This window comes from Falco punctatus (assembly GCF_963210335.1).
Source record: "Falco punctatus genome assembly, chromosome: 4".
Taxonomy (NCBI): domain Eukaryota; kingdom Metazoa; phylum Chordata; class Aves; order Falconiformes; family Falconidae; genus Falco; species Falco punctatus.
In genome coordinates this window covers 101,630,717-101,647,755 of record NC_137583.1, presented here as the reverse complement: position 1 = coordinate 101,647,755, position 17,039 = coordinate 101,630,717, and the positions used below count along the sequence as shown (strand labels likewise).

General features: G+C 38.2%; 1 protein-coding gene across 1 annotated transcript in view; it reads right to left on the bottom strand.

The window, feature by feature from the left end:
• The window catches only part of OSBPL10 (oxysterol binding protein like 10), a 145,956-nt gene that overhangs the window by 76,143 nt on the left and 52,774 nt on the right, over nt 1-17,039 (bottom strand). Inside the window, exons 2-3 of the mRNA XM_080387327.1 lie at nt 11,635-11,810; nt 9,836-9,915 (exon numbers count right to left, since the gene is read on the bottom strand). Coding sequence (XP_080243453.1) covers nt 9,836-9,915; nt 11,635-11,810 — 256 coding nt within the window. The remainder of the gene's footprint in view (nt 1-9,835; nt 9,916-11,634; nt 11,811-17,039) is intronic.

Genomic DNA, 17,039 nt, shown 5'->3' with positions numbered 1-17,039 from the left:
TTGGGGGGGGGGGGGGGGGGGGGCATATGGGACAGGACAGCACCATGAAAGTACAGATCTGCAAATTACAAAAGTAACGTAAAACAAATATGGAAAAAATCCATGCACTGTTTCTCTTCAAATACAGAATCAGGAAGGAATTCTAGGAGAGAGTTAGCTTTCAGAAAAAACTGCTGCCAAAATTATCTCATTCAACCTACACACTTTTGAGAGATACGTTCATAAATCGAAATGCATGTACATTCTAAGTTAATATCTATATCTTTGATAGTATTTAGCAACTTAATGCTGTTTCTCTTCAAGACAGTGTTTCAAACTGCAATGAACCATCTGCAGCCAACCCATGGATCACAACAGACACCTTGACTGCAGCTCACACCTCACATTTTCTCTCATCCTGCCACCTAACATGATACGCCTTTCACCAAACCCCAGTTACACTTGGGAGTTATAAATTTAATAGTGAACTATTAGTACAAAAGCTGCTAGCTAGCTACTTTTTTTTTAACTGGTTCTGTATCACAAATAATTAATGAACAAGTTTCCAAGAAACAAATACGCCCATCGTTTTACGAGTCTCTTAATCCAGACCAGGGTTTTTTTTTTTCCCCTGCAAGATTTGCTCTAGCTCAGGGGTCCTCAAACTACATCCCACGGGCTGGATACGGCCCCCCAGGGTCCTGTCCTCAATCCGGTCCCCAGTATTTATAGAACTCCCCTCCCCACCCCACCCCCCCACCCCCCCCGCCCCCGGTTGTGGGGGGGAAACCAAGCAGCCGCAGATGACTGCCTGCCACGTGCCAGCCCCCTGGTTAAAAAGTTTGAGGATCCCTGGGCTAGTTCATATCACAAGTCACCGGGACACACCAGCTACACCTCTAAACTGTGACTCGAAGCAAAATAAACAGGCTGCAGGACCACAGTGCATTTAAGGTGGCTTTTCATTAAGTCTCACAAAGGCACACAGCGGCTCACAGCAATTGTTGGTGGACAGCCATTTAGGGCATTGAGTTTGGGAGTCAGTGGAGCCGGAGAGAAAAATCAAGAAGAACAGGCCATCTATAGTTTCAGTAGCGGGTGGTCCTCAAGAAGGCTGTCCTGCTACAGGGACACTAGATAAACTCAAAGCTCTACATAGGAAGTGCACAGCCTGGCAAGGTCTGACCATATTGTGTCGCCTGGTGTGCCGGCGTGCCTTGCCCTACCGTAGTGCTACGTGATCTCTAGGAAGAGCTCACCTCTGCTGGTAAGCTTCTCCTAGAGTCCTCTCCTTCCCCTCTCAGTACAAGACAGTTACCAATCCTATGCAGCTCACTGAGTCAGGAAGATTGCCAATCTTGAACTAGCACATACAGCCACAGTCTGTGCCAAGTATCAGAGCCAAATACATCGGTTTGAAAGGCTCCCACAGGTCTATAAGCATGTCTTTTCCTCATGTCTTCATTTTCTGTCCCTTTATACAATTTATCCATCTAGTGACCCAATGTTTCCAACCAGTGTGCCAGAAAACTACACCAGTCCATGACACAAATCCTTTTGCATCTAACTTGGGATAATTCTTTAGAGAATGTTTGTAACATAAAAACCCTAAACGAGCTCAGCACCAGGACCTCTGGCTATCCATGAAGCCACCCCTAGGCAAGGCCCCATGATAAATGTAAAAAATCCCAACCTACAACTTGCAAAAGCAGTCACACACAAAGTGCAGGTGAATGTCTGCAGGGGCAGTTTCTACAACCACTCAAAACCTTTTGAAGTGGGGCTGCGCTCCACAGTGCCACGGAAAACAGCACCAGAGCAGTATGCCTGGCCGCCCAAGGAGACGGGGACGACAGCTTATTCCTTCTGACAGCTTCTTCCTGCCACAGCCAGGAGAGGCCTCTCCAGGAACTACACACTCAGCCCCTTAGGCACTTCTCAATTTTACAACACATTGTCAGCACCTATGTCCCAGCCAAATACTTGACTCCTCTTTCGCAGAACTTCTTCAGCTTAAACACTGGGAATGACAAGCATCTCTTTTGCACTGACACATAACTGCGCAAAATTGAAAAATTTCCATTGTTGTTAAAATGTTGAAACCTATGTGATATTTTCTGCAGCTAAAAAACCTCTAATTACACATCATACTACAACAGTCATTAAAGTCACTCTCCCAGGAAATTAAAGCAGTGACAGTAACTGATGGATCTTTCTTCATTCCTAATGCCCTGCTCTTCCCCCTAGCGCTACTGGTACAACTTATCTGCCCCTCTAACTATTATCATATCTCATTTTCTTGGTCCTACTACTTTCTGGTTTGCAAATAAATAAAAGATAGTGAAAAGTCTGATGAAAGGAAGACATAAGCTTTTCAACAATTAGTAATACATGGTGCTAATAATGAGTCAAGAAATCCACAGGCTGAAGCATCCCAAAAGGATTACAAATATTCTTTCCTGAGGCTACACTTTACCATTGCTCCAACAGTTTGCCTGCTAATAAAATGAAACTAGTAAAAGAATAATAAAGCAGCTCTAATAAAAGATTAATTTGTAACTTGCGTTCATCTTGGCTTTATGATCTAAAGCTAGCTAAAGTATACTTAGCTAACACAGATTTGGGTTAAGCTCTTTATTTTAGTAGACTATCCATCTCCTAGATAATAAAAAAAAAAAAAACCAAACCAAAAAATTATAATGAATGCTTCCATTTGGATATCAAAAATCCAAACAATTAATATAATGTAACTGTAGAACAATAAGTTCCAACTATACTAATGTTTTCATGACTCATTCTGCCTAGGGATTGCCCTACCTGCTCACAAAGAAGCTGAAATGTTTTTCACCATTTATCAGAAGCAAACAGTTTTGTCTATTTTGGAAAGTAAATGATGTCTTCCAGAGATCAATAAACTAATTTCTGAAGTGAATTGTCATATCTGTTTATGGCTGATAAGGATCCTTTTCACAGGCACTGTGCCACAGATGTTTTCTACAGAATAATAAATACTGAAATGACATTCCTTTACTCCTCTGCGTATATATAGCACAGAACCAACCCCTGCATGCAGCTTTAGAGCAATAAGAAGTCACACACTATCAGAAAGTAATTACAATTTTGAGACATCACTGTTCAGTATTTTAATTCCCATCTACTTCTTTTCCAATGCACCCTAAGTAAACACTGCTAGAAGAAAAATATGGACAGAGATCTGTTTAATTTACATTCTAATAATTCACAAATATTAAAATGCAAATGACTGAATCTACATAACATCCAAACTTCAGCACTGCAAAGGGACCAGCTTGTGATACGCTTTGCACGTTTGTGAAAAGCACCATCTACGGTACTAACTTTTCTGACAGACTATTATAGTACTTCATCATCTGCTTTTAAGCAAGAGACTACGATAATCATTCCATCATAAAAATCTTTTCTTCATCAAGAATGGAGTGAGCTTATGTTCAGTCCTAAATGGAATTTTTTTCTATTTCCACAGGATTTTGAAAGCAGAAAGCTGTGAGCAGCTCTTATCTTCATGTAGCTTCCAAAGGGAGGAAAAAAAGATATCAAACACACACATCTACAGCCAAGCACCGCTTCCTTCTCAGCAAAGCATATTTTAATTAGAAGCACCATCCTTTTAGTAGACTTTTATAGGCCAGTGATGAGAGCGGGAAGCAGACAAGCATACCAGAGGAGGGAAGAGAACTTGCTCAAAAGGAAAAGAGGTTTGACATGCATAAAAATAACCAAAACAACACTCACATAGACTTGAAACTTTCACTAATTTGCTTTATGGAAACAGTTACCATGCAGATGTTAAAAATACCCAGTGAAGAACCCATTTAGAAATTTAAAGGTACCTCCACAGCCATTCATTAATAAGGCAAGAAGAAATCTGATAAAACCAAAGATCTGTGACAGCCATTCTTTCAGCTGTGGGGAAAATTATGCTATCTGCCTTATAGTGATTTGATAGAAGTGTTGACCTTGAACTTTCAGGCACTACTACAGGTGCCGCTCCACACTGCAGCTAAACTGCCACTGCAGCTGCCACTGAAAGGGACATGTTTGGACTTTTTTCTCCACCATCTCTCCATGCTGGCTCTGAGGCCCATTTGACCTCATGGAAAGCCACTCCAGGGAGTTAAACCAGAAGAGAAACAAAGACAGACACACGTACAGAATTTTCTGCTGGTTTAGCTCCCCAGACTCCTTCTAAAGGGCTGGATGATAGTTGTAAGAGGCATCAGGAGCACTGCCTGAGGGGAAAGGGAGCAGGACAGTCCCTCACAGAGGCATGCAGTCATCAGGATGGCTCAGTTCTAAATACAAAGCCTCAGGCTAAAACAGAGAAAGGTTAGGTTTTGGGCAGATCCATTTCAGTCATCCTCCATCCAGGAGTAAGACAAGAGCTGAGCCTTAACACCACCAGGGGCTGCTGGAAGCAGAGGCCAGATTCCCCTACATCAGTGCTCACCTGACACCTCAGTGCTCACCTGACACCTCAGTGAGCTGGACAGAGCGCCAAGTCCTTTTCAGCAAGATGCCATTTTTTCCCATTTCTGATGCCCAAGGTAACAGAACCAGAAACACAACAGAGCCTGCACAAAGGGTGGCAGCAGAAGGAAGGCCATTTCCAGCTCAGGGAACCCACAAATGAGTTCAGCTGAAACATGAATCCACACCATCCAGTTTTGAACAGCTCACTGTGCAGATCCAAACCAGAACCTGGAACAAGGGGAGTCTACCTCCTTATTCTAGCACAGATCTAAGCTGAAAGCTACCATCTGAATACAATTTAAGACAGAAGCTAGTTCAAAAGGTAGTGGTTTCTGTTCCCTGCCACATTCCTGACATGCACTGAGAAACAAAAGGGTTATATGCCAATCCAGCAACTGATCCACACATTGGAATTAAGAGCTAGTATAAGAACCCATGTGTTTGTTTCTAGCAGTGCTTTTACAGCCACCATCATTAAACAGTCAAGAAAAAAGGGATATGAAACAGAAGATCTAACAAGCTTGTGACAATTTATGGATATAAAATTATTCTTGGAAGTTACCAGAAAAATTATGCATAAGTCTACTTCTTATTGGAAGCATTTTACACCACAGAGATCAAACTTGACTAATGCTTTAATTAAAACTTGTATGATAATATTCACTTAGAATGGTCTAAAAAAACAGCAACCCTACCCAGACATAAAAGATTTCTTCCAATACAGTGTGATTTGGCCCTTCTGGAGGTTGAGCAATCTGTAATTAAGTAAAACAAGACTTCATGGGAATACCAAGAACATTAAGACTACCTTACAGCATGGGAATTATTTGCCAGAGAACATTATCCTTTTAGTACTTCATCATTATGATGTAAAATTTAATTAAAACAAAGTGACAGACAGCTTCTGTTACACCCACTTGTTAGCTGTACAGCTCACCTTTGGACCATTGATTAGGATGCAACTAAGTTTAGTCACTAATATACAACTTTTTTTCTTTTTTTTTTTTTTTTTTTTTTTCTTTAATCACTGCTTTGCTCAGTTTCCTCCACCACTCCAGTCCCCAGCTGAAGCTTTAAAGACAGCGAGAACAGCAAGTCATACAGTAACATTTTGATGCAGGCAGTAGCTCTGAAAAAGAAAGGAAGCCAGTGCTGATCTGGATCCAGTGCAAGGAGAAAAACACGTTTGCTCCCCAGTATGAAAGACCTGTAGCTAAGAGTTGCTTCACTGATATTCTTAGGAACATTCCCACTGCTCGCCTGGTCATCCCATTATTTTTCCCCTGCTAACCTGTATCCAACTTGCGTAAGATAAAACATACCTCTCACTGCATATTTCACACTTCCCATTCCACCTCCTTGTCAAGTGTATGACTCCTAAAAAATAGCTAGAAATTTCTGCCTCCTGTTCTTCCCATGAAAAAAGGTGAGTTTAAGCTGTAGAAGAAGCTGGAAGCAAGTACTCAGGCTCCAAATTTCCAGATGCAGAAACATGCCTGTTCTCAGCAGAGACAGAGCTTGGATTCTTTTCAAGCTCCAAAAGCTTAAAACACACAAGTATCTATCTGCCTGTTCCTGACAGCAGTATGAGACACAGACATTTGAAGTTATCACTTACTACAGCCCTTGAAGTATGGGGAGAAGGGAAGGAGAGAGATCCAGTCCTGCTGCCAGTAGAGTAACCAATCACACCATGACAGTCCTACCAACAAACAGTATGGCTATTTTAACAAAATGCCAAAAATACAGATTTCTCTCAAGTCCTCAATTATGCAAAAGCAAATCAAACATGTACCCTTCCCTGTGTCATTACAGATCTTTCTATGTAATTCCAGTCCCTAACCCCAACACAAAAGAAACAGTAAAATTGCTAAGATAACAGCATGCTATTTCATGTAAATTTTAAATATTTTAAATTAAATATTTCCACTCTCATGTGAATAATTATTAAAGCACCTTCATCTACAAGAGAAGGAAAAAAAATAATCATAAAAGAAATGCAGCAGTTCTTGCTTCTCCTACCTCCTACCAGGCAGTGGTTTTGAAGTAAGAAACTTTGAAGAAAAAAAGAGGTTATAGAAATGGATTTTTTTCTAGTTTCTGGAATCTCTGTGAAACACCACTCCCTTGTAACCAATATCTGATCTCCAAAGTCTAATTATTGTAGCATTAAAGCTTTTGATCACCTACTTTTATAGAGAAAAGCAGAGAGAAGCTTTAAAACTTGTACATGAAATCCAAGTTAGCGCTATAAGCAACACTAAAGTCAGGGGAAATCTGCCTCTCAGATAATACTCTAATCCTGAGAAGACAGAAGGGGAAAAAGGAAAAAAAAGTGTATTGAAAAACAAGAGACACAGGTTGTCAAAAGAAAGGTCCCTAGGAACAGGTAAGGATGACATTGCTTCAAGTACAGTACATTTCTGGAGTAAGAAGCAGACTCATCTGTGGTCTCATCTAAAGAACATTAATTCCCAGCATTTTACTTTCTGGACTGTTAAGCTTAAATATACAGAAGATATAAATTCTCTATTTGCTCTGTGGCTTACAGAAGTGGAGAATTAAGAGTGCTTCACTAACAAACATATCAAGTGAAAAGTGACCTAGTCTGATTTTACATGTAGACTTGTAACATAGAACTTAGTATAAAATAGAAATGCTGAAGAAAATGAAAATATTTTTCTAAGTGGATGCAAGCTAACTAAAATGTACGACTGGCTGTACCAACCAAAATGCATCTATACTCCAGCTTCCTAAGCCAAGTTTCTTTAACTCATCAGTCTTCTAAGAAAAACGCAGTAATGCTACTCCTGCTGCATGAAACAAAAGGTTGATTGGTTCCTCAGTTATGTATGCCCATCCACCCCCTCTCAGTCAAGGAAAACCTTTTATTTTCTTGCATGATAAGTCTAGGAACCAGAAGAAAGCACAGAAGTGGTAGGTCACTATGCAAGGGTACAAGAACAAGTCTGGAGAGATGCTCCCCATTCTAAGTCCTTCCTGTTTTTAAGAGCTGCGTGTTAGATTTTCTGTGACAGATGCTGTCTTTGTATTTAATAGCCTCCCACTCACTTAGTCAAGGCTTTCTAGTGACATTTTCCCTTTCAAATACTTTTCAAATCTATACACACTTTTGGCATCTAAAGCATCCCATAATAATCTCTAGTTTTCATTCTCACCTTTTATTTTGAATCTGTTCTCTGCTCATTTTCTTTGAGGTGTTAATATTGATATTAACAGCTAGCAAATAATTCCTATTCAGCCACTCCAGAGCACTCATTAACACGCTACTTCCCTGATTTGCCCCTTCTCATCCCATCATCAGAAAAAAAAAGAAGGAAAAAAAAAAGGAATAAAAAAAAGACTCCACTGTAGGCAAGTTTTGTCACACTGTTCATCCTGTAGAGAAGAATAACAGAAGTGATGAAAAGTACTTTCCCCCACTCCAGTGTTTCTGTTTCAGAAATGGAAGGGGACTAATAAAAGTATTTGAAACAAGCATACAACAGAGCAGTCACGGTATTTTCCCCTTTGTTCTCTGCTTCTTTCCCAATAATTCCTAAAATTCTATTTGCTTTTTTTTAGAGCACTACTAATTGCCAGACATTTTCACTGTTATAATGCTACAATTTTTCTCTTGACATACTAATTAATTCAGAGCCTATCAAAATATGTAGATACTACTACTACTGCAGGAGCTCAACATGGAGAGGCAGTATGAAAAATTCTGAACATAAATTATTATTAAATGCAACAGTTTTTTACCTAAGCAGGAAAAATGATCCAAATTTCACTTACACAAAGATCAGCTTCAACTCAATTACTGCCACTCCAGAATTAATCTCTACAGAATTATTTACCAGAAGCAGGCAAAAGGAGAAAAAACAAACCCACTACTAAGAAATATTAGCAAATGTAGAGTGTAGAAGTATAAGAACCAGTATGCCATTGCACAAGTCTCTGACATTATACATACTGAACAACAGTTCTACCTTGTCACGTTATGCAGGTACTAAACATTTACATGTGTTCAAGAAATGACTAGAAAACTTGTTGAGGAATAATTCATTGATGGCAACTGAGTATAAAAAGTTACCATCTCTATCTAGTGCAGGAAATCCCTGAGCTATAAATCAACAGCAACTGTAAGCATATCCTGAACAAGTGGAGTTGCACCTTTCTGAATAGTAGTGGGCCACAGCTATATAAAAACCATAATTAACCGCCATGCAGAAGAACTGAAGAAGTACCAAAATACTGAAGTTACTTATTCTCCTTCAAAAGGAGTGTGATTTTCTCTTCCTGACAAGTCCACATCATTCAAAAAAAAAAAAAAAAAGAACAAAAAACTGGTTTTATTTTACTTCACACACTTCAATGAATATCAGCCTCCTCGAAATACCTTCCATCTTTTCAAAGACAGTCAGGATCATGACTTCGACTGCAGCTAACATAAGACTGATATTTTCAACATCTTGGGGCAGGGGAGGAATCCTTTCTGCTTGCAGTTACACGCACTTTTTATTTTAATATAGCAAATAATTAGTCATGAGGAAAGGAATTTTTTTCGTTCTTGTGAAGGTATCATTAGAAGTGCTTAAAGAACTTAAGAGCTTTATTTTTAGTGAGTTAGTATTAACACCAAAAGCATACATTAAATAAACACAATACTCATTTTTTCCTAATAGAGTTTTTTGTTTGTTTGCTTTTAATATCTCCCACTTCCAAAGTGCATTCTCATTTAAAGAAACTCATGTCATTTCTACTTAGAGGCAGGAGACACCCTCAACCCATTGTTCTGCTGTTTTTAAAAGTCCAAACATTTTTTTACCTGTCCAAAATAATTATCTGCTTGAGGACAAGAATTCTGACATCACTTTCACAGAGAAATAAGCAATATAAATCTTCATACTATGACCTCTTTCAGATTTGGTAAAGAAGCTAAAGAGTGACCACTGCTAATGTCTATCTACCTGAAGCTTCTCTAATAAAAGCCATTAAATCTTATAAAATTAAATAAAACTAGAATCAGTTAACACTTTTAAATACTAATCAGGACATCACACAGATATTTATTAATAAACTGTTGATCCATCCACTCACTTAACCATGTACTGACAGCATCCAAAATTAACTTCTCATAAATAGGACAAGGGTTATTTGTTCAGACTGCCCAATTGGCTTAAGCCTGCTCCAGTTAGTGACAAGTTACAGCTTGCTGCTTTTACTCATAAACTTCTGAACGTCAACCCACTAACTACAGCAGCCAGTCTATCACCCAGATCATGCTGCTCTTCACCCACACCGCTCAAAGCATAACAGTTACTTCTCCCGCTTAATTATTTACCTTAGAATTACCTTCCCTGTGATGTATGGCACAGAATCGAAGCTGAGTTATCCAGTATTGTTTCTCCTTTGCATCAGCAGCTAGAACAGAAACAAGAAAATAGAGAGAATCAGAAACAAATTGACATTCTTTTTTTTGCGGGGGGTGGGATTATTTATTGGTTAGGATGCACTATAAGTTCTAATTTATGACACTTAATTTAAGTATCTGTAAGTTTTTCAGTACAACACATCTAAACCCCAGCTTAAGATGCTGTGGCCAGTTGGAAGATATAAGCTTATGTTCATAAGTTATCTCCGCCAAGAGTTATTAAAGGCAGAATTACCTCAAGATTACTTTTTTATTATTTTTTTTTTGCTAAATTTTAAATCTACTTTTGTTTTACTCATCTGTCTTTGTGGAGGACAAGGACCACAGCATAGCATTTAAATTAGTAAAACCTCTACACTCAGGCTGTCCATCAGCTACTAGACAAGCTACCAGTTCCCCAAATACCCAAGTACTTCTGTTTTAACGCGGTTCAACTAAACCTCTCTTTAAACCTGTGTCATTGGCATGCAACTTAAAGACACAAGAATAAAACCCACAATTTTCCCCATATATCTTTAAAAAACAGCTTTAAAATTATTGAAAAGGTTGTCTGCAGTCTATATTAGGTGGCTCCTGTGCAGTGTTAGAAGTCTATTTAAGAGAGAGGTTTGGTTTTGGTTTTAACAAACCACTACAGTACAGTAATCCTAATTAAGAATACCAATACAGAGTGGATAATTTTAGTAAATATTTTCTCTTACTTCCTCTGCTGTTAAGTATTTCAATGGTTACTGACTCAGCATTAAAAGTATTTACTGATTTGAATCAAATTCATAGATCTCATGAAATTAAAAGCAGCATACTGTATTTAATGATCTCAAGTAACTGGAAAAGCATAATGAAACAACAAGTAGTAATGATTTCTAGCTGTGCAAATTCCAAAACATTTTTACTGAAACTCTCCCTGATTGTTCTTGTGTTTCAGTTCTATGTATAAAACAGCAACACACTGTACCACAGGGGAGTCCTGCATGCTCTGTCCTGCTAGACAACTGATAAACTGTGGTCAGAATAAAACTAACATAAATTTAAACTTTTGTTACACTGTGTTACATGTCACCTTTTCTTAATATCAGGGGGTTTTATTAATTAGGTTGATATGAAATTATACTGACCAATTGAAAATATCTTAGAATCAGAACATTGCTTTTTTTTGCAGCACCCTCACCACCTTCTAACTTATATTCTTTCTTACATTTGGGAGCAAGGGAAGGTAAAATTTTATGTGAAAGGTGAATTCAATTAATCCAAGACTGACAAGAACATAGTATCTTCCACAAGAACAGCCTCCCACTGGCATTTTTCCCTTCTCTGACCCATCAGCAGATTCATTACTGCAGGATGGTGGCAGGGGAGAACAATATTAGAAATTAAATGCTATGCCATGGACAGCAATGAAAGCAGTTTTTTCTGCCTTTGGAAGCAAACAAGATATACTATACAACCAAAATGCCACAATAACAGTTTACAGAAGGCATCTTGAGGTATCTTGAAGCCCTGAAAGTCTATATATTTTAAATTCACACTTACTTAACTCCAGAGTACTCTTCCACAGTGTTTTATAATATAGTATGTAACAATATAGCTGTATAACCACTACTTTCTGATAGTATAGGGAAGTAAAAGAGAAATGAGATATGGGAGAAGAGATGCAGAAGTGGAAATGGGAGAGAAGAATGACTCAGCTGGCTCTTTAGGAAGCACTGTACCTCTCAGCTTATACATTTCTCCATTAGCAGAGTAGACTACCAACATGTGTGGCACTTCATCACTAGGCAATATCACAGCTCCAGCTAAAGACAAGGTTCCTCGTGGCTTCTGGTTTTTACTTTGCTCATTCACGAAATACTGCAGAATCCCTGTCTCAAAGTCCAGCACAAAGTACCTGTTCAAAGAAATTGCAAGCGTATAGTATCTCTGTTAAGAGCTTTCACACATTTATTTAAAGAGCAGTACAGACTGATCTTAAAACAAGACAATAAACCAATGAGGTTGAAGACATTTTTGTAATAACACAACTTTATAAGGTACTCTTGATCATTAGGTTTGGTTTTTCAAGGCCATGTCTGAACTATTCTTTTACTCATGTTTCTTTCCGATTAATGGTAAGTTTCACATACAAGACAAAAAATTATGGAAAGGAGTTTTAAATTGAAGAGGTTCTGCTGTAGTAGTACAAGACTGCTTCTTTTGGGGAGTCTTGATCCCTTCCCTTTTTTTTTCCTCCATTTGTAACCCTGAAAGACACGGTAATTCCCCAAACTAGTCTTTGAAAAGAGGACACTGTTTTCTGCAGAGGGGTGAGCACAATTAAAGATGCCATGGTATTTTCATTTTTGTGATAATGTTTCACATACAGATGTTGAGTATAATTCTGAAAACTTGCCAAGGGAATTGAACAGTCTGTTCCCAGGTAGGTAGGAAGTATGGACACCAATGTATAAGAAAACAATTAGGATAAGAGAGAAGTGAAGTCTAAATTCTATTTAGTAATTTTGCTAACAAATTCTAGCAAGGAAGTAACATTTTTACTGGTGATCATATATTTAGGATCAGGAAATAGTCAGTGAAAATCTAGTAGCCACAAAGATTAAAAAAAAACTTTAGACGAACACAAGCTATTCCACAATAAACCAACTGCTAGGACTGCCAGATCATAGAAACAAAAATAAACTAATTGCATTGTCCAAGTGCACTACATGAAAACAAAGATGTTCCACACTTAGTGTGCCAGTCTTAAGAGCAGGAAACATAATTCCCTTCACCCAATAAACCTATCTTTCACAGCAGCACAGATTTTAAATCCGATCTCCTGTGGAAATTATCTATGCTATTAAACTAGAAAACTATTTCAACACTTCAACTCTTTGTCAAGAGGGGACAGACAGCAACCTCCTGGCTCACATGAAGGACAGTTTGCTATGACTTCCAATAGACTAGAAGTGAAGATCACACGAATGCAATTACTCCCCCTCAGTTTCTACTAAAAATATAGCCCTAACAATCTGGCTAACACCACTGACACCGGCATTGGGAATGCGTACTACTTGCTACTGTTCTTCTAGATATGATTAGCATAAGTCACAAAAATTTGTGTACAATATTTCAGAAGCTGTGATATTGAGACTTCTATAGCTTTGTACACCCCAATTTTGCTCGTCACTACAAAGAAAAGGACTAGAGAAATGGCAAGCTGAGTATCAACAACCACAAGGTTTTCAACAGTAGAGTTAAAAATAAGGAGGACCCAAATGGTAATTGCCAATATTTCAGAAGATTACCTTATTGACTTGTATTACACCAGTAAATAACTCTCCTGTTTTGTCTGAAAGTAAATGATTTTACAATACTGCTCTCCCACTTACAAAGCATTTTTCCCTTTAAAGTCCTTAGTAGGGAAAGATGATGCACTTTACTGCAGGTGAAAACAGCAAAACTGGAAAACATACAATAAAAAAAGTCAGACTTGCACACTTCATAGTAAATTTTACTTTCACTCAGTCTCACTTTTCCTTGTCCATTTTAGGAATATTTGTTACATATACAGGAGGAAAAGCAGAGCACTAGACAGAAGTGATGCCATGCTCCTGAGAAAATGATACGGCACCTTGACCCTACAGCTAGTGCAAGTTTTCAGCAACCTCTTTGGGTTTAGGAAACAGATCTAGGCTTTATATGCAGCGATGTTAATTCTGAGTCTGTGCCATCCTCATCATAACTTCATTGTCCTTTTATTGTTCAGGTACAAGTAACTTATTGTAGCCTTTGTCAATCAAGCCATCTTTTATGGGTTACTATCACGGAAATCATCATTGTGGCTACTGCAGTACAGCTCTGCAATTAATGAAAGGAGGAACAACAGGGGGGCAAAGGGGGGGCAAGAAAAATCATCTTTCCTTCTCCTATCAAGACCAAACGATTTGGGAAAAAAAGTTCCTCTGAATATATTAGAACAGAATCTACTGAGTTACATAAACACTACAAGCCCTTCAACTCAGAAACCTTTGCATGCTAGGCCAGCAAAGCACACCCAGAATGACTAAGATCCACAAAGATGGGCTTTGCATTGCCATAAAGCTACCCCAGGGAAGGAAGCAGCCGTTTGAGTACCAAATACACCTCCACCAGCATAGTGACCTCCAAGAACAGTGACTTCTGCAAATCCACATACTTCATCAGACAGCATCCTTCCATCCTTGTTAACACACTACAGCAGTAGCATTAACTTGACTTTCTAGCCAACATAACCTATATTATGTACAGTCTCAGAAAAACAGAACATTATCATTGGCCTTGTATTCAGTTTTCAGTACTTGTGAGGATGTCTTAATTGCCTGTAAAAGCATTCAACGTTTCCAGTACAACTCAAGCAGTAATCTTGAGAAAGAAAGAAGTAACCAGTTCTTACAAGCCTTTGCATTGCCTTCTTCCAAGTATCCTGCCTTCTTTCTTGTCCCAGATTTCCATGTTTTTTTCCATGTCTGCCAACTTCAAAAGCCACAAGAGAAAGGAGAACTACCTACAGAAACCTAAGTCCCAACTGTCCAACAAAAACTAGCTGTGTCAACAAAATAGCTTTCCTGCGACTTTGGAAAGTTCAGGAACTTTTCACAGGCATCCTGACCATGACACTGCTCATATCACACAGAACCACGTATTTGTTTTTCAAGCGTTAAGGTTCGATGCACAACTCCCCCATTCACCTTTCACATAGTGGTGCCACAGAAAAAGACACAGACAACTACAGCCTCACAAGAAAAGCAGGGTGATAATGCACTTTGAAAACTGTTAAAAGGGTAGGAAAAGCCTTGAGAAGGAATAAGGAATTCAATGTCAATTCAAGCAGCACTTCACACAAACAAGGAGGGGAAGGAGGAACAGAAAGAGACAGAGGAAACACAAGCAGCTTTCAAAAACATTTTCTTGCATCACAAACCAAGTGATGAAGACTCAGTTCAAACCATGACAAAAATGAATTAAAAATGGAGACCAGATTCTTTCATTAACTGAGGGTGGAAAAGCATTATATATATAAAGCAGAAGAGAAGTAAGAGAATGGCACATGCCCCGTTTTACAAGCCCCATGTAACTGTATCAAAAGGACAGGGATATCTTTTAACCCGGGTTCCAAAAGCCATTTGTTCTGCACACCAGGGAATCAACAGCACTAACCTCTCTAGAACAGATTAATTTGCCACCTTCTCCTGTATTTCTCTACTGGCCTTGCTCACAGAACACACATTTACCCATGATATCATATCTCTGTAATTAATTTACAGATTCACACTGATGAAAACTAACATACTCTTTAGAGAACAGTCAGGAGGTAGCAGAGTCAAGTCATGTTGTACTAGACATAAAAACAGTTAGTGCTGTGCAGAAATGATGAAATAACTTAGTGACAGACGCTTCCAAAAGACAGCTAAATGTTTCTATTATTCCAAAACTGGACAAAAGCATAGTTTTCGTGGGGTTTTTTACATTAATATTTACTAAAAGATTTCATCAATGGTAAGCTAGAAAACTACTGCTTTAACACATTTCAAGTGTTTTTAACAGCTTAAGCACTGTTCAAAGTGGACTTTAAAATTACAGGTAAGAAAGCAGGCCATTCCACAAAAGAAAAGCCTTAGTCAATGATTTCTCACTTTAAACTCAGATTAGTTTGGCGACTACAGGCTTCCTGCTCCTCTGGTCCAGCTTCCCTCAAGCTCCCGGGACATTCACTAGGATACTCTCCTCTGCCATTCCAACCAAATGCAGATACTTTACCAACCGGTATCAATTACAAGATTAAATATTCAACTGCACTCAGTGAACTAGAATTTTATTGCTGTTCTGTCAATTTAAAAAGAAAAAAACAGATCAAAACACAACAGTCTGACATCTCCAGAATTTTTTTAAGTTACTCAGGAGTTTGTCTATTTTACTTCCTATATTTCAAAATCAGCACTCTCTCAGAAGCTAACCTCAGTACCCTAAGTCTTATAATTTCTGTAACTATCTAAATTAAAACACTCATCATGTTTCATTCCTATTCCCTTTATCCATTCACCTCAACAGCCATTAAAAAAACAAAAAAAAAAAAAAAAAAAGGTCAAGCAGAACAAGTATGACATATTAGGAAGCATAACTATGTTGCATTCTGAATTCTTGGAGGAGAGTCAAACACTGAACCACTAAGTTATTTCAACTGGATTTTGCATTCACTGACATGAGCATTTATTATAGCAATAATTATAACATTAAAGTATTTTATGATGTTACAACAATTTAGTATTAGTTCTCCATTCAAGAAGAATTTAAGAAAAAACGACGACTATGGTTTAAAAAGTGATAAAATGCTGGTAGTATAGTAGGAGATGAAAATTGTCTACCATCAGAGCACGTCAACAGAGAACAGCAACTATACAGGCTTTTCAAGAGAAAATTTGACATTTCCAACACTATTCCAGTTTGAGACAATAAAAGGAAAATCTAAAAAATTTAAAAAACACACCCAAAAATATCAGAAGTGCCCAGTATAAACATTTCCCAAGTATTTTCCTCACCTCACTGGATTTAAGAATTATCATTTTCCCACTTTCAGTCAAATTAGGTCCATATTGTCCAGTGGAAATGCACACTTAAAAAAAAAAAAAAAAAAAAAAAAAAAAAAACAACAAACCAACCAAAACTTTTCTAGGCATTTTGGCATTCAACTGTACATCCGTAACATGACACACTGCTCATCAAAGCAGTCACTCAGATGGCAAGTCTGTAATGTACCCAGAAGTATGTTCCCAGCAGAAAAAACACGTCTTAAAATAACTTCCTTTTCCTCCCTTATTCTGAACACATTTCAGAAGCCAACTATCTGAAAATAAGTCTTCACTACTCTGTAATCCCAGGAAGTTTTCAAGGTAGGGCTGCCAAATCTTCCCATTGTTTAACGTATTCCCAGTGATCTGAACTCTCCCCACACCCTCCTTCCCCACTACCTTACGTCAGTTTTCTGGACCAGGTTTTATATAACTTCCACTTTGAATTCATAATATGATAGAGATCTTTTCTATTAAGACTTTTGCAAGTGGGCAACCACAGTCCCAGTCAAATCTTTAACTATGGACTCAAT